Source organism: Echinops telfairi, unplaced genomic scaffold (genome assembly GCF_000313985.2).
Source record: "Echinops telfairi isolate 266 unplaced genomic scaffold, ASM31398v2 ScPeMD7_7468;HRSCAF=8506_0, whole genome shotgun sequence".
NCBI classification, from domain to species: domain Eukaryota; kingdom Metazoa; phylum Chordata; class Mammalia; order Afrosoricida; family Tenrecidae; genus Echinops; species Echinops telfairi.
Genome location: NW_022111369.1, coordinates 95,219,805 through 95,244,336, shown reverse-complemented (window position 1 = coordinate 95,244,336; position 24,532 = coordinate 95,219,805). Strand labels below are relative to the sequence as shown.

Genomic DNA, 24,532 nt, shown 5'->3' with positions numbered 1-24,532 from the left:
CTTTTGTGCATAGAGTTGCTGCGAATCAGACGGACTTGACTCTCAACAACTGCCATCAAGTTACTTTTGACACACAGCGGCCCTCGAGAGGATGTCCAAGGCCGTGAATCGTTACAGAGGCGGACTGCCTCATCTTTCTCCAGAAGAGCCACGGGTGGCTTTGAACCACCAACCTTGTGGTTAGCAGTTCAGCTTACCCAGCAGCACCACCATTCCTGAACCTTGGAACTGGATAGCATCCTAGGATTCCATCTTTATGAAATATTGTGATACATTGTTCATCACCATGGCTTGCTTTTAAAAAGAATATTGCATTAAACCCCCTACCTCATGACTCCTATGATGCTGCGTTCTAGTCTCAGACCTGGATGACACCGCCAATTCTCGTCTAGGGTCCACTCCGGGTAGCTTTGACATCAGTGTTTCCCAGCATGGGAGGAACTGGCCCTTGGGGACACTGGACACACCCAGAGAGCTGCAGAGCAGATGCCTACACTTCACCCTGGATGATGGGCTACAGGACAGGGGTTGTTAACTGCCAGGGGGGCATGGAGTAAGTTTTTTTCTGAAAAGGAGCCAAGAAGCCAAATAAACCTGGAAACCTGTGCTCTTGATTCTAGGATTTCAGAGGCAAAGGGAGGCCTGACATAAAACATGGGAGTCCTGGTGGTGTAGTCATTACACGTTGGGCTTTGGTCTGCCAAGTCAGCGGTTCGAAACCACCAGCTGCTCCTTGGAGAAAGACAGGGCTTCCTACTCCCGTAAAGAGTTACAGTCTCATAAATTCGCAGGTCCACCCTGTCCTTACAGGGTCTCTATGGGTCCGCATAGACTTGATGGCAGTTGAGTTTGTTTGGTTTTGGTACATTAAAAACTCAGAGGAGCCCGTGAGAGCCAATCAGTGAACCAACAGAACCCTGGGATTGAGGGTGGGGGTCAGGAGAAGAAAGGGGAAGTTGCTCTCTCAGGCTTCCTGTTCAGAAATGCAAGCCCTTATTTCTGATGGATTGACAGTGGGGTCGAACGATGACCTCCAGCACGGAAACCATTGTGAGGATGGCGCAGGACAAGTAGAGTCTCCTTCTGTTGATCCCAGGTTCGCTGTAAGTTGGAAGACACCTGAAGACACCTAACCACAACCTTGTCATAGAACATGGTGCTAGGAGAGAGTCCCCCAAGGGCCCCAGATCACCCCGTCCCCCGGAGAGAACTCTCCGTCATTCCATATTCCTGGTCTCTTCGGAGACGCTTCCACGGCCACTGGCCAGAGAGTAAGACTCAGAGCTGTTGGACTCCTTCCACCGGGGCTAAATCCGGGAGGGATTGCTTCAATATTGCCATCAAGTCACCTCCTGGCTTCCCCTTCCCAGGAGAGGTCATCACATGCATGCCCTTTCGATACCACTCTAATCCTTTCATCCAGCCATGACAGTGAGAATTGCTCTAGGAACCCAGAGCCAAAAACACTTCCCTAAAAGAAAAATGTGACCAGGAAGAATGAAATTTTAAAAAACCAAAAAAGACCAGAGAGTACATGTCCTTCCATGTCCCTGTCTCTGCCCTCCTAATCATCAGTTTTCATGAGAATTGGTGTCTGGAGCTCTGAGGGACCCAAGCTTGTTTGAAGAGATAGATTTCTGCACGATGCAGTCACGTGATTGATTAAATTACAACTTTCCTCTAGTTCCTAAATGTTTCCTCCCCGCTCCCACTATCATGACACGAATTCTACCTTGCAAGTCTGGCTAGACCAGAGGATGTACACTGGTACAGATAGGAACTGGAAATACAGGGAATACAGGGCGGATGATCTCTGTAGGACCAGTGGTGTGCATGGTGATACAGGGAGGGTAGAGGGAGAGTGGGTAGGAAAGAGCAAACCGATCACAAGGAACTATATGTGACCTCCTCCCTGGGGGACGGACAACCGAAAAGTGGGTGAAGGGAGACGTCGGGCAGGGCAAGATATGACAAAATAACAATTTATAAATTATCAAGGGCTCATGAGGGAAGGGAGAGCGGGGAGGGAGGGGAAAAATGAGGACCTGATGCCGGGGCCTTAAGTGGAGAGGAAATGTTTTGAGAATGATGAGGGCAATGAATGTACAAATGCGCTTTACACAATTGATGTGTTGTGCATTGTGATAAGAGTTGTATGAGCCCCTAATAAAATGATTAAAAAAAAATTCGAGAGCAATTCATTTGCCGGCCAACCTATCTGCCAGTCCTGGTATATTTTAAATAATTAATGGTGCTTTGGGTTAAGTATTGGGTTGCTAATCACAAGGTTGGCAGTTTGCACCCACTAGCTGCTCCCAAGGAGAAAGATGAGGCCGTCTATTCCCGTAAAGGTGTGCAGCCTCAGAAACCCACAGAGGAAGTTCTGTGGTTGTTTTCAGGTGCCATCGAGTCAGTGCCAACCCAGGGACCCTGTGTACAACACAACTAAACCCCACCCAGTGCTGTGCCCACCTCCCAGGTCTTATGTGAGCCCATGGTGCAGCCACGGGGTCAATCCATCTGGTCCATGGTCTTCCTCTTTATGCCTGCCCCTCAACTTTACATGCATGATGCCTTCTCCAGGGACAGGTCTCTCCTGAGACATAGCCTGACAAAGTACAGTGAGACAAAGTCTCGTCTTCTTTGCCTCTAAGGACCCCTAATGGGCAGTTCTATTCTAGTCTATGGGGTTGCCATGAGTTAGGATCGACTGACGACAGTGAGTATGGGTTTTATACACACAGCGCTTGTCAGTTTTGTGTCTGGGCTGTAGACTTATTCCTAGACATTTTGTATATCTACAAGGGGGCTTCAGAGAGTGATCTTTCCATCGAATTTTCCACCCACTTTTTGAAATCCCCACCGCCCACCCCCCCTATACAGGATCTAGCTGCGAGGAGGTGACCCGATTCCCGGGAGGGAACTGCTTCCAGGTTCTGACACTGTGACACCTCCCAGGATCCATGGATGGAGAAGCAAATTTTGTAAAATCATGAAAGCCAAGGCCAGGGACTCTTGGCTTCGGTAACTCTCGTGGAGAATGGTTATATAAGGATGAAAAGTTACACCAATATCAATCGCTGCACACATTTCAAATTTAGATTATAAACATAAATATGAACACTGTCTGCTTTTATGCTTGATACGGGGCCAAAGTTTCCAGCTATTCTCTATAAGCAACATTAATATTTTGATCTATGTTTCAGAACTCTTTTGCCAAAGATAATTTTCAAAGAAAATGAATTATCAAGTGCCGTGAAAGGGAAGAATTTACAACAAGAGCTGGAGAGAGATGTGGTTGCTCTGGCTCAGGAAAAAGGGTGGGGATGGGGGTGGGGTGAGGAGACTTCATGGATTGTTTAAAAAAAATACAGACTAGCTGCAGGGCAGAGAACAGTGCATGCATGGAAAAGCGGAATGAGGAGGTGTGGGAATTCTACCAGAGTTCAGCTAAAGCAGGATGATTCTTTTGCTATCATCCTGCAAAAATTTGGAATAAAAAAGAAATAAAAAACTGCACTTACCTAATGGTCTGATTATGGTTGCTTTTCAAATCCTGCCCCAGGCTGGTGGTTACTACAATCTAAGTTGGGAGAGAAATACAGAGGTCAGCATGGCTGGTTCAGCACACATCGTAAATACAGTCCCTGACATCAATGATGCAGCCAACGTATTGGGGCAAGCCTTGTGCCTGATGGGTTTGTGCAACAGTCGAGTAAACCAAGATGAGTTTATCCACTCTAAGCAAACTCACTGCCATCAAGTTGATTCTGACTCACAGTGACCCTGCAGGACAGGGTAGGACTGTCCCTGCGGGTCTCCGAGACTGTAACTCTTTACTGGTGTCGACAGCCTCCTCTTTCTCTCACGGAGCGGCTGGTGGTTTCCAACTGTTGACCTTGTGGTTAGCCGCCCAGCATACAATCACTACTCCAAAATGGCTGCTACGAGTTGACTAGCCCTGCGTCTACTTTACAATTTGAGAAACGGAACGTCCCAGATGACTTGATGTGCTTAAAAGGAAACAATACCAGCAAAGTCCTTTTCCCCAGCGGCTTTCCAAATCCCAGGTTTCATGCGACGTCTTTCATGTCCTTAAAAGCTATTGCATAGAAAGACAAGAGACGTGCGTACGATACTACAAGCAGTTTTGCAGTGTTTACTCTGATTCCATGAGTGCCTTAGGGGGCACAGAACAACACTGATGTGTGTTTGTCATGCACTCCTGCTCCCAGCTCCCTCTCCTAGATCCCTAAGCACCCAAAATTGTTGCTCCAATTTAGATCACGACAATGCTGCAGCAGTCAATGTTGTTAGCTGTCTCATGCGTGCGTTGTTCTCATTTCTCGGACTCTCGCATGGATCTGAGGGTTGTTTATTCGCCCAGGGCTGGCACACCATCAGCGCTGGAAAAAACCCAACTCGACTCCCTGAAGGACTGGAAGGTGGCCACTACCATGACCAAACCCTTTGATCAACGATTCTACAGAGAAATCCTGATCATCAAGGGGGGAATGTAGAGCAGAATTTCAGCTTCTCAGCGAACCTAGACTTTCTGGACCCATCAGGATGAAATGAACCCCTAAAACTACCACCCCAATATCTTCTTTAAATATTAAACCTGAAAGACCCCCCAAATCTCTTTTAAACCAGACAACAGGTTAACTTAATTAGCACAAGAATGTCTGCCTTGAGCATTGTGCTCTATGGAGATCTGTATGGATATGGGATCAAAATGGAGCCAGCAACCAGAACGATTAGATAGAAAACTTAGGGAGTGGCGAGCTTGTGTTAATGGGGGTGGGGATCAGTTTGGAAAGGGGGGTGATAAAGGCTGCACAATCTGAAAGATGTAATCGACGTTACTGACCTACCTGTACATGCAAAAGTGGTTGACATGGTGTACATTCTCAACCGTGACAGCAACAACCACAAAATGTACGTAAGAAAACAACAACTCCGCCATTACAACCCATCACCTCAGTGAACACGATTACTCGAAGCAGCTGTTTCTCTAAAGCAACCATTTATTTTAACACCTGCGGTGGTTACACAAGGTCATATCAATTTGATAAAAGAATGAAGGGGTGGAGTCTAGCCTGTCAATCAGGTCACAGCCTGGTGATCCCTCCTTGTGGGCATGGCCTTCTCATGAGGATTCTGGGAACTTCCTCTCTTCCTCCCTGGAGGCGGGATGAACGTTCTCTGCTTGACATTGCTGTGGACAAGCCACATGGAGCCATGCTGATGGCAGCCAGAGCCCTGGAGATGTGTCCACCGCCATTGGATCTGCAGGACTCTCCACCCACCCGCCTGGGATCTTCCTGCATTCAGCATCATCCTATGTGCTGCGTGAGTCTGAAGAGGAATTCATGGGCTAATATTGGGCTTACGGGCTAATATCAACTTCTGGACTTGATCTGGACTGGGGTGGGATGTTTTATTGATGCAAAATTACTTCTTGATATAAAGTGCTGTCTTTATAAAGTGCTGAGTGTCTCTGGATTTGTTTCTCTAGTCAACCCAGACTAACACAACTTCCTTGCCAATTTAGTCCAAGCAGGGAGTACTGTGGCCCCACCACAGAGACAGACTTTGTGTGGACAAGCCGTGCATACTCCTTTTGTATCTGCTGGTCTACAGAGCCCTGGTGGCACCGTGGGTAGGCACTGAGCTGCTAACCCTAGGTCAGCAGTTCAAAGCCACCAGCCTTCCTGAGGGAGAAAGGTGAGGCTTTCTACTCTCATAGAATTACAGTTCTCAGCACCTCACCGGGACAGTTCTCCAGGTCCTATACAGTCACTGTGAGTCAGCATGGACTTGATGGTAGTCAGATAGGATTTGGGGTTGGGTTCTGACACACGGAGGTCCAGGGGCGTGGGGGGGGGTTTGAGAGAAAAATGGTTCTTGAAATGGACATTTAAGTGGACAAAGGCTTACTTAAAAAAACAAAGGAAAGTGTCTACTCTTCTTCCTTCCCCTCCCAGTTGGTCTCCTAATTCTTCTCTCTTGCTTTACCCCACCCCGAATTCTGCCTCCCACGAACCTCTTCCATCTCAAGGACACTGTGATTGGATTCTGCTGCTCAAAAACCTTCCATGATGCCCTTGCAAGGTAAAGTCCAGAGTCCCTGAGAGTTCAGACTCTTGACTTCTATCCCAGAGAGTGTTCCCTTTCTTTGTCTTCGTCTGGTTTTCTGAGGGGCCGCGAGTGGCACAAGAGTTAAGTACTGGGCTGCTAGCAGAAAGGTTGGTGGTTCGAACACACCAGCCATCTGCTCCTGTACGGAAGACAGCCCAGGAGCACTCAGTAAGAGAGACGCAGTTCTGCTCTGCCCGGAAGGGGCGCACACAACATCATTGCCCGCTCTTTAGAAATCTCTACTCCCATCAAACCAGCTTACCTGCTCACCCCCATGGGGGTGCTAGAAGGCTCTGCCCCTCCCTCTCCATCTAAATTCTGCCTATCCGTAGGAACCGTCTTTCAGGAACCTTCACTGAGCGCCCAGCATGAAGTGCTGTCTCCTTTCTATGAATCAATATGAATCATTTGGTAATTATGTTTCCTCACGACAGCCCTCCACCTGCTTAATGCGATTTCCATAAATTGTCCACAAGCTCCTTGAGCCCAGAGCCTTCCAGACAGCAGATGCAAACAAAAACCCAGGCGTTTGCTCGGAGGACCTGAGACCTATCAAGGTGACACCGCCCTGGGGTGACTTTCTCCTTAGGACAGAGCAGAGGAGAACGCTGCGGGGACCTCATGCAGAAGGGATGCAGAAATGGGGACCGGGAAAAAAAAATTAAAAAAAGAAAAAGAAAAGAAATGGGGACCGGGAACCAGGGCCACATCGCCACATCTGTTTCAAGGAAACAGGCAAACATCTCAAAACAAAAACCCAGCGAGCACTTTGCAGACGCCTCAGGAAGGACTGCCATCTGAGGGGGAAATCCAGGGCTGCCCTGACTTCTTTGGCCTCTGGGAAAAGGAGATGTGATGACCCATAATGCCCAAGGAAGGTGGTGTGCTCTCTGACCCACGACATGAACAAAAGATCTCTTCCAGTTGTGTTACAAGATAAGAAAGAAACAAACAAAAAAAACACAACACATCACACGTCACTCAGGAAAGCTGGCAGGAAAACAAAAGAGCCGGGGCAAGGTACAGGAGCAAAGGACCACGTGGGTCAAGGAATAGAAGTGCCCCCAATGACAGCAGCAGATCTGCCATACCGCACAGTAACTGTGACATTACCACATAACTGGTAATAGTTATGTGGACACAGCCTCGCCATTCCACCAGCACAGTTGATGATTTCTGCAGCCTAGGATTGATCTGGGGAGTCCAAGCAAACATAAGTCATTGCTTCTTGTGCCAAAAACACTGGAACCATTTCTTGGATGAACTAACCAATTCATTTCCTTTAAAAAATGGTTAAATTAAAAAAAAAATCCATTGTAGATCTGAAAACACTAACTGAACATCGCCAATCCTGTTTGAGCATTCGTCTCCACGAAGCCCTGCTCCCTGGGGAAAGCAAGACGGAGCTCAGGTAACTGGCTCTAGAGCTGGTTTTAGGATGTGCTCACTCACGACATACTCCAGAGAAGCACTTTACAATAACAAAACGGGATGAGTGGGGATGGCTTCAACCTCCATCGACAACAAGTTTGACTTCGAAAGCCTTTCGTCGTCCATAGTCGACCATGGACCATCTAGCTGCCTATGCAGACTTGTCACTGTTGAATGTCACCACAGTGCCGTTGCTGTTGCTGTTCACGGTCACCCCATCTGAGTCGGCCCTCAGCTCCTGGGGACCCCACTCACCAGGGAACAAGATGCTCCCCAGCGCTGCACCATCCCCAGGATCCACTGCAGACTGGACTCTTTTGATACACGGACTGACTTTCAGACACAGAACTCCAGGTCTTTCTTCCTACTCCATCTGACTCTGGAGACTCATCTTTCTCACCCACACCTGCAATGACCGATGGGGGGTGGCTGCATGCAAGGGACCCTGGTGGGGCATCGAATCTGAGTCTCCCGGATGGAAGGTGAGATTGTCCCACGGAGCCACCACCACTGCCCTAACTGCACAGCAGTGTGGAACGCTAAGCGACCATGATGCTGAGACAATGAACAGTGGCGCCTGTGAACAGATACCTGGCCTCCGTTAAAAGAGAGATCCAGGCGAAACCACTCCTTCAAAGGCAGGATGAACTTCGTCTTCACAGCCAGGTCTTCTCCTTTGACAAGATGCATTTGAATATGCAAGTGGCCTAAAAGGAAAATTAAAGCGCATGACAATGGCAAAATAATAATAGTACGTAGGGTGAATGAGGAGGTTCTCACTGCCATCGAGTCGATGCTGACTCACAGCGACCCCAGAGGACAGAGCAGAATTGCCCCCTGTGAGTTGCCGGGACTGTAGCTCTTTATGGGAGTAGAACGCCTCGTCTTTCTCCCGAATGAAGAGGTTAAACCCTCTCAAAAATGACCCCGAGAAGCTACCAGACTAGGTCATATGCGGTCTTCTTTTAAGCAGAACAAAACCCCCAGAAATGTATTCCTTTGCAAATCAGACACTGCTCGCGCTGACGCTGGGGCCCAAATTCGAAACCCAGCCCTCTCCCTGACTTGTCACATTGACACATGGCTCCCTTCTTCTAGACAGAAGAATCTGCCACTCAACAGGACGGCGGGAAACACCAGGATTCCGTTCGCTACTTACCCTCTTCGGTGAGAAACACAGAAGGTGTGCCGTACATCTCATTCGAATCAACAAAGTACAGAATCCCACAGAGATGGGCTTTGCAATAATGGAGCAAATAAAGCCACACGGAAACAGTGAACCTGCAAAAATGAGAGAGAAGACGGGGAAAACCACCTTCAGACTGATATCATCCAAGACCAGGTCATGACCGTTAACAACGACCGAGTGGAGTGCTTTCTTTCCAAAGAAGTAACGGTTTTGCCTTTGCGTTCATCGTGGGGAGATCAGCAGGCAGAGCTTGATTTTTGAAACAAAGGAGGTTAGCAGGGACCGACAGCACCCAAGTGGTCCTGCGTACAACTAGCCGGCCTTCCACCCCATGCCCCAAACTCTCTTGCCTGCATCTCTCTGAGACGCTCACGTGCCTGCTGTCTGACTTCTTGATTAAGGCTCAGAAAGCCAGGCGTCGCATGAGAATGTGGATTTTAATAAGAGGTGAGTTGATGAGAAGCTACTCTACTTTCGATGATTAAAAGGAAAAAATGAGAAAAAAAAAACATAATTAGGGCTTTTCAAGCAATTTGGTTTCTTTCAAAGATAAAAGCCTGAAGGTAGAAAGATGTCGGCATCTACGAAGTGGGGCGCCCACATGATCATGGGGACACACAGGCGTCTCTGGGCAGTCCTCATGCCAATCCCCCTGTCCCCTTCCACTGCCCAACTCTGGCTGGCCAATAGGGGGCGCATGATGGAATTACAGTATTGCATTCCCACCCGGGGGGCTGAGTGGGAGAGAGGGAAGAAAGACGTGTCTGCTGTGGCGTGTGGAGTGAGGATGAAATCGCAGGGGCCACCTTCAGTCGGGTGGCTGGGAGTCAGAGGGACTCCTGGCACCTAACATGAACAACAGCACACGTAAGTAGGAAACATTTAGACGGGTGGTGTGGTCCATCCGCTGCTCATCTGATCTCATCTGATCACTCAGCGAAGACTTGCTACACACCCGCTCGGTGGCCCAAAGTACTAACAACCCAAAGAGTGGGTAGCAGGGGTTGTTCCTTGCAGTTGACCCCATTCCGGCTATGACGTGAGATTTCACATCAATTCAAGGTATCTGAGGGAAGGTACTGGTGGAGGCCAACCTATCAACCGGGGGCAGTCTGGTAATACTTCCTGAGGAGTGTGTCTTTTGTATAAGAGAGACCCTAAGCAGAACTGTGCTCTCTCTTGCCCATTTGCCATCTGTTCCGCCAACTTCCTGTTATAGTGCCTACCAATCCCAGGAGCATCAGGGGACCACTGACCTCGGATTCATTAAGCTTGGCATCCACCAGCCTGTAGCTCTCCTATGCCATCTTCCTGCTTCCTGTTCATCAGTTCCTGCAGCCACACAAGTCAGGAAAAGCCTCCAGCTTACAGGTGACCCATGGACTTGAACTGGACCGGACTTACCTATTTCTACAACCGTGTTAAGTCATTTCTTGATCTAAATCTCTTTCTGTATGCAACACCCATACACACTCACTGGTTTCGATGCTCCAGAGCACCCAACCTCACCCCCTGCCCATGGGGCCATCGTGTGTCAGTGAGCAGAACACAGTTCCGTCACCTTGGTTGTCATCTTCACGAAAGGCGCCTAGTCTTTGCTTCCAAAGTCATTCTGGCTGGGTTTGAACCCCCAACCTCGAGGGCTGCGAGTTGTTGCGGCAACGTGGGGTCCAGTCAATTTCTCTGTTGCACAGGGATCTTGGCTCAAGCCGATCACCAGTTACTTTCCCCCATCGACTGAGCTGGTGGGTTTGAAGCACCAACTTTTGGGGTTGGCAGCTGAGCACTTAACCACTCTGCCCACCAGGCTTCTGAGTTGAAATCAACTCGATGAGACAGCGGGTGTTTGGGTTTAGAAACCTTTCCAAAGATGAGGCGCTGGAAGGAATTGTATTTTGCACCTTCACCAGGACTCAAGGTCAAAATCGGTCCTGCAGTCTCTCTCCATCTACCCCAGCACCCCACGCACAGACCACGTTGAAGGAGCAGTGGCCCGGCATTCTTTGGGGCTCCACCCAGACAAATCCTTTGCCATCGTCTGGCTTTTTAATCTGGCCACAGTCTAAGCAGATGGCGTCACATGGCTCCCTCCTACCCCACCCCCCACCCCCCCGGCTGAGCCAGCTCATGAAGATAAGTTATTGCAAGGAAGCTTCGCAAGAACATACGCTCAGCATCGAGACTCGAGAGCTGCCCTCAGCCAGCAGCCTGGGAAGAATTAAATCACTCTGCTTAAAGCCATCCAGTCTGAGGTGAGCCAGGAACCCTCTTCGGCATCTCAACTCAGCAAGAACACCCCCAAAATAAAAAAAGGATAGTGTTTGCTGACCTCCATGGAAGAGACCCAAAGTCAGGAGAGCTGAAGCGCTGAGTCGGCCTGGGGGTTTGTGGGTGTGCAGTTAGCACGCCCAGCTGCCAACTGTGAGGTTGGAGGTTCTAATCTACCCAGGGGTGCCTGAGAAAAAAGGCATGGTGATCTACTTCCAAGAAATGAAAATTGTTTTAAGAAATCAGCCGTTGAAAAAGCACTAGGGAAAACGCAAAGAAAAAAACACTACAGACGCAAACTTCCATTCTGATACACAGAGTCGCCGCGCACTGGGATCATCCCATTGGTAACTGGTGGTGTTCGGTTGGTTTGGTTTGGTCCTCCAGGTCAGAGTAGGTGGGCAGAGCAAATTCTGGAAGCTTTGGCTGGTGAGCCCCAAACCTTGCAGGGTGTTACTTAGGGTTCAACCCCTTAGTCCCCAGCTCAGGGTGAATGTAAAAAGTGCAGGGTAAAGTCAGGCACTCTCTGGCTGGTAGTCATGTCACACCTACATAATAAAGTTATTTTCAGAAAGAAAAAACAAAGGCCCAGGGCAAAGGGAAAATTGCTAAATGGGAGAATCATTTGGGGCTGAAAAGGTTTGTTTACCAACGCTGAGCTATACTGTCCTCAACATTTTCATGGCTTGGGTCCAATTTCCTCAAACCTCTCCCTCCCAGCTCCAGGTCCTCAGATAAGATGCCACCCCACCCCCACCCCGCCCACCACCAGGCTGCACCCTTCAGGCCCCGCCCTCCAGCCCTCCGGGCTCCCCTCTCCTTACATTGGGTAATCCACACGCTGGCGACGGGTGGCCTCCAGCTCCCGGTTGCGAAACTTTGAGAACTTCTTCACGATGCCCGTGTTCTCCCCACTGGAGGCGTAAGGAAAGCCAAGCAGGGTGACCAGATCTGCAAGCGCAAACAGTGGACTTCAAACATCCCCAGAACTGCAGTGCTTCCGAGGTCACTTCCTTTGGGAACCCGCTGCCCAGCTCCACCCCCAAACATAGGTGCAGACTTTACTTAAACACTTGCTCCAATCTTTACAGGATCATCCTCTAACAGCGCTGTTGAAACACCGAAATGGCAAGCTCAGCAGTTCAAAACCACCAACCGCTTCCCCAGGAGAAAGACAGGGCTTTGTATTCCCATAAAGAGTCACAGTCGGAAACCCAGAGAGGCAGGGTCGCTCTGAAAGGGCTTCACCTTGCTGGCTGTGAATTTGGGTTTCTGTTTTCTAGGTATGGGGCGTGAGGCTCAGGGGCACTAAAAGGACTTGCCTAAGGGGTAGAGCCAAGTTGGAGAATTCATACTCAGGCTTCGATGGCTTTACCTCCTTTGCACACGGACCCCTTAATGCTAAGGAAAGCATTTTGAATCGAGTCAGCATTAGTTAACACTGGCACAAAGGATGTACACTAGACAAGGAACATAAAGGTTGACAGTTCAAATCCACCAGCAGCACCACAGAAGAAATGCCTAATGGTCCTGCTATCATGAATAAACCCATTGCAATCGAGTGGATTCACCTCTCAAAGTGACCCTAGCAGGCAAAGTAGAACTGCTCCTTAGAGTGACTCAGACTGTACATCTCTCAGAGAGCAGGCAGCCGCACATTCCTCCTGAAGGGGCGGCTGGTGGGTTTGAACCACCAACCTTGCCATTGGCAGCCTGATGCTTAGCCCACTGTGCCACCAGGGATTCTTTCCTTAAAGCTTGCAGCCTAGAGAACGCTCAGCAGTTCTACTCTGTAACACACGGGATATTTCCTACGTGGAAACCGACCTGGTACAGCAGGCTTGGTTTTCTGCGGTCTGATACTCACCAGGGCCCTGGTGTTCTCCACGGCCTCACACGAGCGTGAGAAGTGGGACTCTAACAAGGAAGACGAGAAGAATTGAGGCACTGGAACCGGGCTGTAGAATACTGAAAGTGAATATCGAAAGTACCATGCACTGCAAAAAGGACAAACCGATCCGTCTTGGTAAAAGTACAGCCAAAGTGCTCCTTAGAGGCAAGGACGGCGGGACTCCGTCTTACACTCTTTGGACATGTTGCCAGGAGAGACCAGTCCCCGGAGAACGACATCATGCTTGGTAGCGGGGCAGGTAAAACGTAAGAGGAAGGCTCTCAAGGGGACTTCCTCAAAGAGATGGATTGACACAGCGTCCCCTGCAGGGCTTGCAGCACGGGAACAATGGCTGAGGATGGAGCAGGACGGGCTTGTTTTGTTCTCCTGTGCAAACGGTCACTGTGGGTCGTCGCAACAGACTGCACTGCACCTAACAGCAACAGGCCACCCAAGGAGGTCTGGTGGCACAGTAGTTAAAGCACTGGCTTGGGAACCGAAAGACTGATGTTTCCGAATGTCAGGGACGGAACAGGGGCGTCCGCCCTGCCTGCTAAGGGAGTGAACAAAGGACCCTGTGAAACAAGGAATGGACAGATGACCCTGTGAGAACTGGCATGGCAAACACCTGCGCCTTGAAGCCCGGCCCCGTGGAAACCCTGACACACACTGGCCCAGAGCAGCAGCCCTGCCAAAACAGAACGCAATGACACATGAGACCCACAGAGAAACTGGGGACCTCCGTGGAATGTTGCCTGACCATCTGCGGAGCAGCAAGCCCCTCCCCTTCAAACGTGCATTGAAAAACCAGAAGTGTCCCCAGAAGCATTCCTCTTCTCACCTGGTGACGGGGACCCGCTTCATTTCTTTTGAGGTGACTCCATGCTTTAATAATGCCGTGGCTTAACTTTTTGCTGCTGTGTGCGTGTGCGTGTGTGTAGGGGTGTGTGTGTGTGTGTGTGTGTGTGTGTGTGTAGGCGCGAGTAAGGGCAGCTGGTCTCTAGACCCTCATAAACCACACGGAGCTTGCCAGTCCCCCTGTGAGCCGAACATCACACCAACCATCAGCTGCCCCATGGGAGCAGGAGGTGGCAGTGTGTCCATAGGATTTACAGCCATGGAAACTCTCTGGGGGAAAGTTCTGTGTCCTATAGGATTGCCGTGGGTCAGAGTCGATTCAACAGCGATAGGTTTGATTTTGATTTTTAAAATTTTTCTGTGCCAAGTAATATGTGAAGCAGCTGTCAGGGAGTGGCTCACACGGTCGGTGAAGTCGGTTCTACTGTGAGCCCCACTGAGCAGATGACCAAAGTTAGTAATACATACATTTAAGCCATTTCGATAGATCGGGGTAGGTTTTCGTTGAAATGATACATACATGAAAGAGGTGGCGCTGTGACCCAGCAGGTGGGTTTCAGAATCCACGCTCTTCAATGGAGTTTCGGTTTTATCTTCTGTGCCAACGTCCCACACATCCCCCAAGGAAAAAGTTGCTGATCAGACCCCTTAAAACAGGTTCCACTTTCTCTGTTGGTGTGGTGAGTCAGCCCACCCAGCTCTCAACAGCCCCATGGGCAACAGAGCAAGATGATGCCCCCCGTCCAGCGCCCTATCTGACCTTGGGATCCATAGGGTGGGGGTTGTGGGTGGATCTTCAGTGGTAAGTCACCAGGTCGTTCTTCCTATCCAGCATCCCAGCCACACATATGCCTCTGCAGACAGACATGCGGTGGCTGTGCATGTGGTAAATCGGCTGGGAATGGGATCTGGGATGTGGAAATCTAGAGTGAAAGGCGAGGATTCCAGAAGTTATCACTCTGCCATCCGCTTGACCCCTAGTGACCTACAGGGCTGAGTAGAAACCACCCTGCGGGCTTCTGAGACTGTAACTCTTCAGGAGAGTACAAAGTCTCGTCTTTCTTCTGTGACGCAGCTGGTAGTTTCAAACGACTGACCGTACAGTTAGCGCTGCCCAATGCATAACCCACTAGGCCACGAGGGCTCCTCCTGGAAGATACAGGGCTGCCCGTAACAATGTCTTAAAGAGACAGCTGGGCTATTGCATCCATACTGAGTACCTACTGCTTTGAGCGTAGCCAAGTCTGATTTATTTTTTGCTTTCTATACCTCCCCAAAGAGCTAATTTACTTAACTGAAACTAGGAATAAAGATCTCTTTTCTCTTTCTGAAAAGGCTCCTTGGTTTAAAAATCCATGATTAAATGGTGAAACTGCCTGTTGTCCTGCTTGGAGAGGAAAGAATTGTCTCCCGTGCAAGCCACTTAATACTGGGACTGGCACCGATGATGATGCTGGACTGGCGTGCTCTCACTCCCCAATTATGGAAGGAAAGGAAAGTTTTAATAGAGAGAGATACCTGGCTTCATAATAACTGGGAACCTGAAATAGTATTGTTCAGAATTTCAGACGCCTGTCACATAGCGAGTAGGATCAAATATAGCAATGCTTCTGGCTCGGTGTCCATAAATCCACCTCCTTTGTTATATGGTAGGAGCCCTTGTAGTGTAAAGGATAACACATTGGGCTGCTAACCACAAGGTCAGCAGTACGAAACCACTATTCACCCAATGGGAGAAAGACGAGGCTTTCTACTCTTATAAAAGTTAGTCTCAGAAACTGACAGGGGCAGTTCTAGCTTGTCCTATAGGCTCACTATGAGTCAGATGACAGTGGGGTTTTGGGGAGGGGGTGATTTTCTTGTTTTTGAGAGTGTGCAGCAAGAGGGGAAGGTCAACAGTTCAAACCCACCAGCCCCTCCGAGGCAGAAAGCTGACGCTGTTTGTGCCTATAATGATTTCCAGCCTCAGAAACCCTGTGGGACTTCTCTATTCTGACCTATGAGTCGGAACAGGCTCTAAGGCAGCGAGTGTATGCATTTGGAAACCCGCAGGGGCGGATTTATCAATTGGAAGAGAACCACTTGAACCCTTTTCTGTCTTTTTCTATTTATTTTGCTTTGCCATTGGAGTACATTTGACTTGCTGATTTGTGACAGTTGCTGGCAGCGGGGGTGGGCTGGGGTGGGGGGATTCGGAAGAGAAACCCTGCACAGGTGTCTTCGGGCTCTGTGAGAACGATTGATTGTCCGAGAGATCGCTAGCTAACGGGCCAGCCTTCGCTTGGCTTCCACTGTGTTGCGTGGTGCCGGGAGCCGGCTGGCTGAGTGAGCACCCTGGAAAGCCTTCTGCTAAGGATGGCTTGGTGGGTGAACTTGTGAGCAGGAGACACCTTATCAAAGCAAAGGGAATCTGATTCCGTTCAAGCCGACTCCGGTGAAAGGAGGCTTCACAAAGCAGGTTCCAAAGCGGGAGGAGTTAAAAGGGAATGCTGATGAGCATCTCCTATCTCCAAGGATCAAAAGGAAATGGATTAAACAGAACTTTGCAGCAAAAGACCACCGTGGGTGGAAAAACAAATCTGAGACCCAAAGGTTTGACACCATTTTACAAACACGCAAATCTTGTGTACCCAGAAAAAAGAGGGTAAAGGTGGTGTTCTTCTAAAATCAGGGTGGGGTGGTGGTGTTAGTTCCGGTTGACTAGAGAAACAAATTCAGAGACACTCATCTAAGAAGGCGCTTTATATAAAGAGTAATTGTATATTAAGAAAACATCACAGCCCAGTCCAGATCAAGTCCATAAGTCCAATATTAACCCATATGTCTGATACCAGGCTATAAATTCCTTTTCAGACTCATGCAACACATGCAATGATGCCGAATGCAGGAAGATCACAGACCAGTGGGTGGAAAGTCTTGGGAATCCAGTGGCGGTGGAAGCATCTCAGCACTGGCATAGGTCTCCACGTGACTCCTCCAGCTCCAGGGCTCTGGCTCTATCAGAATAGCTCCATGTGGCTTTTCAACAGGAATTTCTCACAGGAAGTCTATATCTGGTCTCCAGCAAGGTATTTATCTTCTTACCACCTCTAAATGAGGTCATCAAGCTGTGACCTGATTGAGAGCCTAAACTCCACCCCCTCACTCTTAATAGTCTCAAGTTGACACCAGATTATGTAACTACCACAAGGGGCTTCTGGGGTTCTGCAGTGGAGAGTTCTGGGGCCCTCTCCCTCATCGCAGTGTTGTCTTCCTGCTATGAAGGGAAGAAGAAGAAGAGGAGAGTCCTCAGGTGGTGAAGTTAATAGGTCTGGCTGACAACTGAAGGTCAATGTTTGAGCCCACCTAGGGCACCAGGTGACCTGTTGTGGTACGCTGTCTTGGAGTTGGTTCTGACTCATAGTGACCATGTACACAACAGAAGGAAATACTGCCCGATCCTGTGCCATCCTCACAACTATTCTTAGATTTGAGCCCATTGTTGCAACCACTGTGTCATTCCATCTTGTTGAAGGCCTTTCTCACTTTTGCTGCCCCTCCACTCTACCAAACGTGATGTCCTTTTCCACAAACTGGTCTCTCCTGGCAACCTACTTCTGAAGAATCACCCATTGACAGTATTGTAGATGTAGTCCATCACTATGGTCCTTCTAGCGATAATCCCTGTTGTGATGTTTTATAAATTCTAGCCTCTATGCCTATGTTTTCTCGTGGAAGCAGCAGTCAGATGAAATGATGCATTGCAGTGTCTAACTCTGCTGCACAGACGTCTTTAGAGTGTTGTAAAACAAGGAGGCTACTTGGCTGACAAAGGTGCACCTTACCCAAGCCATGGTATTTTCCATCACCTCACATGCATGTGAAAGTTGGACATTGAATAAGGACAGCTGAAGAAGAATCTATGCATTTGAATTTTGGTGCAGGCGAAGACTACTGAACATACCAAGGACTGCCAAGAGAACAAACAAATCTGTTTGGGAAGAAGTCCAGCCTAAGAATACTTCTTAGAAGCGTGATGGTGAGACTTCATCTCATGTACTTTGGACATGCTGTCAGGAGGGACCAGTCCCTGGAGAAGGCCATCGTGCTTGCTAAGGAGAGGACCAGTGAAAACGAGGAAGGCCCTTAGGGAGATGGACGGGCAACGACGGGCTCAGACATAAGGACGGTTGTGAGGATGATGGCCCGGGAGCGGGCAGTGTTTTGTCTGTTGTGCACACAGGGTTGCTGTGGGTCAGAACTGACTGGATGGCATCGGGCAACAGTAACAACAGCTGTAGCCAAGTCAGAATTCAAGCCTGTCTCACTCACCACCGATAACCAATACTGTCCAGAATTTGATAAGATGTCCTATGTTACCTAAGCCAAATAACACTCCCTCTTCTTTCAGGTCCTCCCCCCAAAACCACTTCTTCGGAACTCTGGCACAGACACAGTATCATAAAGACATACATGCCAGGAAAACTGTTCATGTTTGGGAACCCCCTTCCCCCGAACCATTTCTGTACCTTTACATTTTAGAGCAGGGAGAGACAGCTGACATTCTATGGTGCAAAACCTTTCTATTTGGGGGTTGGATTGTTGGCTGGCTGGCTGGCTGTCACAACTATGACTCAACCCAGGGCTCCCCCCCACAAAGCAACAGTCTTTCTGTGAAGCCGCATGCCATCTCCCCCGTGGCCCCAGTGAGAACCATGGCTGCCGCTCAGCTGGCATGCCCTGTGTAGCAGCACTGGGTGTTACAACGCTGAGTTATCACCACATCCTCTCGATGACTCTTGATGTCTGTCCGGAAACCGCCAGGGCTCCACGGCCTGCACTATCATCTCATTCAGAGTAAAGACAGGCTCTGCAGGGCTTCCCGCACTATTCTGCTTCAGCACCAAGGCCAGCACCGAATCAGCCAGACTGGGCCCTCATCCCGTGGTGCTAGCTAAATCCCAGGGACAGCAAGGAAGAGAAAGGCCCTGAAGGAGATGCACCGACGCAGTGGCTGCATCGATGGACTCCCACGGAAGAGCAACTGTGGAGGACGCTCAGGACCAGGTTGTGCTTCCTTCTGCACAGGGTTGCTATGAGTCTGAACTGACTTGATGGCCTCTAGCAACAACAAACACCCCTGGGTGGGGTGGGTGGGGGTAGGCAGGCAGCCCCTTCTCTGGTCCAGCGACGTGACCAGAGTCCTCGCTCTGAAGGCAATCCCGTGTCCACAAAGCCTAGCCCTCCTGGGGCTGTGTCTCCACCCCACCCCAGTGAGGCCGCTTGGCTCACACGTGGCTGTGTCAGAGACGGGGGCCAAGCGAGGGATGTCTGCAACAGAAGTGGGTAAGCACGACCTGCGGGGAAAGAAGCTAAGAGTTTTCAGCCTGGCAAAATCAAGTTAGAGCACGGCTAACTCAGTAATGCTCCCCAAACACGGAGCGTTGAAAAGGTGGCGCAGCCACTATTTATAACTTCTTTTAAAGCAAAAGCCAGACAACACCATGTCCCATTTTCCAGCCGGTGTGCTTGAGGTTAGGATGTTACGCAGACAAGACGCAAGGTGCGGACGTGGGTTACCAAACAATTCTGCAGCGTATTCAAATATAAAAATAACATGTACTTCACTCCTGCTCCGTTGTCCCCCAAACGTGCTCCCCGTGTGCACAAAGGCCAGGTTGCTAATAGCAGAAGACAGCACGCTGCTTGCATGACCAGCAGCAGAGGCCAGGCGGAGCTGATAGAAATCTAAACAGCTGCTGAGAGGAATGCAGTCTTACAGTAGGAACAGACATAGAGCAAGGGTTACCCTGCTGTTCATGGAGACAGAGCAAGGGCCTATCTCCTCTTCCCACGTGAGGAACAAAGGGTTCCATCGATATTATGGGAGTCCCTGGTGGTCTCGAAGAGTTTCATTGCTTGTCTACTCCCTAAAAGGTTGGCGGTTTGAACCCAAGCAGGGTGCCTCGGAAGGTGAGCCTGGCAATCTACATCCCCAAAATCACAGCTCGGAAGACAGAGCTGTTTTACCCTGACTCACACGGGTTAGAATAGTTAAAGGGTGATGAACAACGGCGACATCGACTTAAAACGCATATATTGTTTTAGCTAGGTTTGGTGTCGGCTTGGCCGGGCCAGGATTCTCCCAGGGTGTGATCTAACATAAGGGCCGTCAACACTATGGTGGGGTCTTCTGGGAGCAGCCAAGCAGCTGTGGGAAGAGAGAGTGGAGTTGATGTTGTTGTTGTTGTTAGTGCTGTTAGGCTCCATAGAGTCGGTTCCAATCCACAGCAACACAACAGTCTATGCACAACAGCCGCTGTGTGCGTCCTAGCCCTGATCCAACGGAAAGGAAGTTTCCGCAGCAATGTGGCCTAATCCTATTTAAGCAGACTCTGTGGGAAGGCTTCCCCCCTCTTGCTGACCTGCACCCTGCATCTGTCTCCTCAACCTCCAGATCTGTGGACTTGAGCCAAAGTCTCGCCACAGTGCCTGCTGACACTGGGAGCTATCAGTGATGGCTATTCTGCCCGTTGACCTTGGATTCATGAGACTCTGCATCCACGGGCCCAAAATGCTGACCTTGGGATTTAGCCACCTTTGCCTCCACCAGCCTGTGGTCTTCCTGCTTCCTCGTTCCCCTTCCTGATTCTTAGCCTCGGCAGCTACCTGAGTCAGGGAAAATCCTCCAGCTTAGTTACCATCTGACCCAAAGTAGTCTCCTTGTTTTTCAACACCTGAAGAGGTCTTGAGTGGCAGATTTACCCAAGGCAACGCATCTGTGTTAGTCGGGCAGACTAGAGAAACAAATCCATAGAAACTCATACATGTATAAGAGAGAGTCTTCTCTAAAGGGTAATTGTACATTAAGAAAGAATCCCAACCCAACTCTTGGTAGTATGTGGATACCACCCGAGCCCAGCTTCTAATTTAGGAGGTGTTTGGGGAGGCTGAAATGATACCCGTGTGAACCACCTTTTATTTGCCCACGAACTGGACTCCGTCCCTTGGAAGGCAACCCTGCTGTGCCGAGTGGGCCGGAGGCCCAGGCCCAGGCTCAGACGTGCATCTCCTTGCCCCCACGGAAACTCGCAGAGATAGTGTCTTTTCTTTGAAGCCAGAAAAGGAATTGGCACAGCTGGAAAAATACCCAAGTAATGTCAGTGGGCTTAGGGAGAAGAGTACGTTTTCTCCCATCACAGCCCTCTAGCCCGGGCCCCAGAGGAGAACAAAGTAGACGCCTCTTGGGTCTTTTTCCAGAACGTTCTGTGCATCTACATGTTAGGCTGTGTTCTCTAGAGAAGCACAACCAGTGTGTATGTGTGTGTGAACATGGGTAGATATGTATGTAGATATCATATATTATATACGTGTAGTCCAAAGACGCGGGAGGTTCGGACTCTGGAGGGGGGGGGAGACCAGCTCCCTGAGCCTCCACTCTCCCCCTGTGACGAGAGCATGAGGGGAGCTCTGTTTTCCCAGGGGGCTGTAGCGAAGATTGCTGTAGCCAGGCAATGGGATGGGGAAGGTGTGTTGAAGGTTGTAAGGGGCAGCTCGGTCGCCTGGCACGGATGAGCATTGACGGGAGCATTCACACACTGCCATTTATTGGGGGGTGGGCAGAAGAAGTCTGGCTTGTTATTCTAAATATAGGTATTTAGAATCACCAAACCTATCCCTGTGGCTGGGTCGTCCAGCACACAAACGGATAGTCTCGCGAAGCCATGCCAAGGCAAAAATCGACTTTCAGGCACTTTTCTGCGAAGGACGTTTGTGAGAGGAAGCCGGTGCAGAGTTGAGAATGGATAGGGAAAGGGAAAGAGACTGGGAGCGGAGGAGATCGCGATGCACGTGGCAGCCCTGTTGGGGAAGCCATCCCCGAGCTGCTCCCCGGGAGAAAGGAGGGGTTGTCTGTGCTGGTAAAGCTCCACCGGCTCAGCAGCCCCAGGCAGGGCTGCGGTGCGTCAGAATGGATTCCACGGCAGTGCATAAGAAGAAGCTGCTTGTGCTCGGCACTCAAGTAAAATGGGTGCAAATCATTGTACCAGCATAGCTAGTGCTGCCATTAATACCATGTACACTCGAGAATCAGCCGAGCTTTTCAGCACATTTTAATGCTGTTTTTGTGGTAAAATTAGGTGCCTCGGCTGATATTCGGGTCAGCTTATACTGGAGGATTTACGGTAATAGAAATACCGATATAGCAGGTTTTGTTCTATAGTCTGCATCCATTCCTTGCTGAAGCAAGACGATTGAAGACAGTGAAATTACTTTAGGACCCATAATCGTGGCATCTCCAGACCCCACAAATGTCGGAAACACAGATCCTGCTTTGTGGAATGGTTTTTCTTGTCATGGTACAAAATACTGGGCCAAAAAAAGGCCAAGGGATTGTCAACATCAGTACGGAGCATTTGAAAATCCATGCTTAACTTTTCTGGTTGGTCAACAAGAGAGATTCTGTAGCCAGAATATCTCTTCAGGGTGCAAAGCTAATGGTGGAAATGATAAGAGAAGGGCTATTGTATCCTTTAATCAATCAGTTCTGTACGTTATTTTGTTTGCAAACTATTCAGCCCCAAATCATTTAATTCTTGATTTGCTATGGATGAATTCAGTGATTGGTGCAACTTGAACAGGAGCGATAAACAAACATGAAAACGGTTCAATTCAAACAGTCGGTAAGTTGTCACGTTCAAATGGATGACGTGGCTTTGATTTAACTTTGAACTAGAACTAGAAGTTAGTGGAGTGCGGCAGTATTGGAAAACCATCATGCAACATCTTGTTGCTATACTTCTAGCAATCACTGAACATGGGCTATATTTTGGAGGGAGAAATGAAACACTCACCATCCTCCAAAATAGATCCATTTTTTGCAGGTCACATCTCAAAATATGGGTAACCCAGGAAAGGGCAACCCATTATTTGTACCTAACCGAGGTCTAAAGAATTAACAAACATAATACGTGATCATAACTTCCCTCCTGCTCTTTCTCACACAGACCATCTAAGTATTGCTTTAAGATGCACATCTCCAACAAATAGAAAACTTGCCCTGCGATTTATCACATTTACTAGCTGAGAAATTCAAACCAAGGAAAAAACTGCAAATCAAGTACTCCACTCTCTATGTTTACAAAATTGATTTCGTTAGGTACAGAGTCCACTCAGATGACAATGCTACCAATATGTCAGGGTGCTATCAAGGCACGCAACAGGAGAGTTTAGGATGTAATGGTTATGCCATACGCCATTCCCATACCATGCGCTGCACATTCACTTAATCTTGTAGCACAGAAGATTATTGTCTGAAAGCAGTCGTTTTGTTTTGTTTCTACTATTCAGTTACCCCACACATTTTTTTTTGCACCCTCTATTCATCGGTAGGCAGTTCTGAAAACATAGGCAACAGTTAAGTATTAAAATGTCTTTGTAACACAGGTTGGGAAGCATGTAGTGCAGCAGTAGGGGCACTCCTGGAGTGAATGGTACACCCATCGTCCAGTGTTCTCGAAGACGTTGCTGAAGACCAGGCACACAAAGGAGACACCGAAAGAGAAGCTGAAGACAGCCACTAAAAAAATGCAAATCATCAGCATACGCACTCATGTTGATGGTCTGGAATAATAGAGCCTAGCATTTCCATGGCACAAGTCAAGCTGTCTGATCCCGAATTAAATGTGAAGACTAGCACAGATTGCTGCCAGCCATTAACAGGGTATTTATGTGAAGCAAGAGAAGATCTGGAAATTTCAAACTCATGACCAAACCAACCACTGCCAAATCCTGATGACCAAGAGGAAAGTCAAAGACAGAAGTGCAGCAGGGGCATCTGGATGCTAGAGATCTATACGTACCATCACGGACACACCTGGACTTCACGTGAAAATGAGGACAAAGGTGTAAGGAGTCCTTGCAAATAGATTTCCTTCCTAAACAACGCGGTTCTGCCGGAAGAACGCATGAAAGCAGCGAATGCACAGATCCAGGTTCGTCTTGGTGACTTAACTACCACCGTTGACAGAGAGGTGCAACAATGTCACTCGTCTATGAGTACTACGTTGACAGGTGCAGGAAAGACCATTGTTCCCCTCGCAGAGGCAGGCCTGATCTCATATTGGAAGACAAAAGGTAATGCATATTTTCCAATGTGGAGATTGCTTTGAGCATATTCCTAACTTTACAATGTGTTAGAGATGAAAGAGCTATTTAAAATCGAAATAAATGTGGCACAGTCATGCATGGAGCTTCTAGCCACAAGGTCGGAGGTTCAAACCCAGCAACTGCTCCACCAGGGGAAGAGGAGGCTGTCTATTCTCATAAAAATTCAAGTCTCAGAAACCCAAAGGAGCAGTTCTACTCTGTCCTCGGGGGTCAATAAGCATAGGAATCAACTAGATGTCAGTGAACTTGGACGGAGTCTTTACGTTTTCTCTTGGACACCTTTTCGTTGATTCATGCCTGCAGAGGGTTTCCAAGGCTGCAGCTCTTTACAGGAACAGAGAGCTTCAACTTTCTCCCAGGGAGCCGTGGGTGGGTTAGAACTCTGACCTCCCAGTTAGCAGTCCAGTGCTTACCTGGTAGTGCCACCAGGGCTCCTTGTGGGCGATCAACAGAATTTGACCGATTGCTCACATGACTAAGTTCACTGACTCCTATTCTCTGTTGTAAAACATATGAAAATTTCTTTTTGTAGAAAACATGATTTGTATAAGGGGAAACTGATTACAAGGCTTTACATATAACCTCCTCCCTGGGGAATGGACAACAGA

General features: G+C 48.9%; 1 protein-coding gene across 1 annotated transcript in view; it reads right to left on the bottom strand.

Moving 5' to 3' along the window:
• Window positions 1–24,532, bottom strand: part of SEL1L3 (SEL1L family member 3) — a 160,509-nt gene that overhangs the window by 103,285 nt on the left and 32,692 nt on the right. Inside the window, exons 3-6 of the mRNA XM_045284078.1 lie at window positions 11,854–11,980; window positions 8,732–8,853; window positions 8,164–8,279; window positions 3,525–3,583 (exon numbers count right to left, since the gene is read on the bottom strand). Coding sequence (XP_045140013.1) covers window positions 3,525–3,583; window positions 8,164–8,279; window positions 8,732–8,853; window positions 11,854–11,980 — 424 coding nt within the window. The remainder of the gene's footprint in view (window positions 1–3,524; window positions 3,584–8,163; window positions 8,280–8,731; window positions 8,854–11,853; window positions 11,981–24,532) is intronic.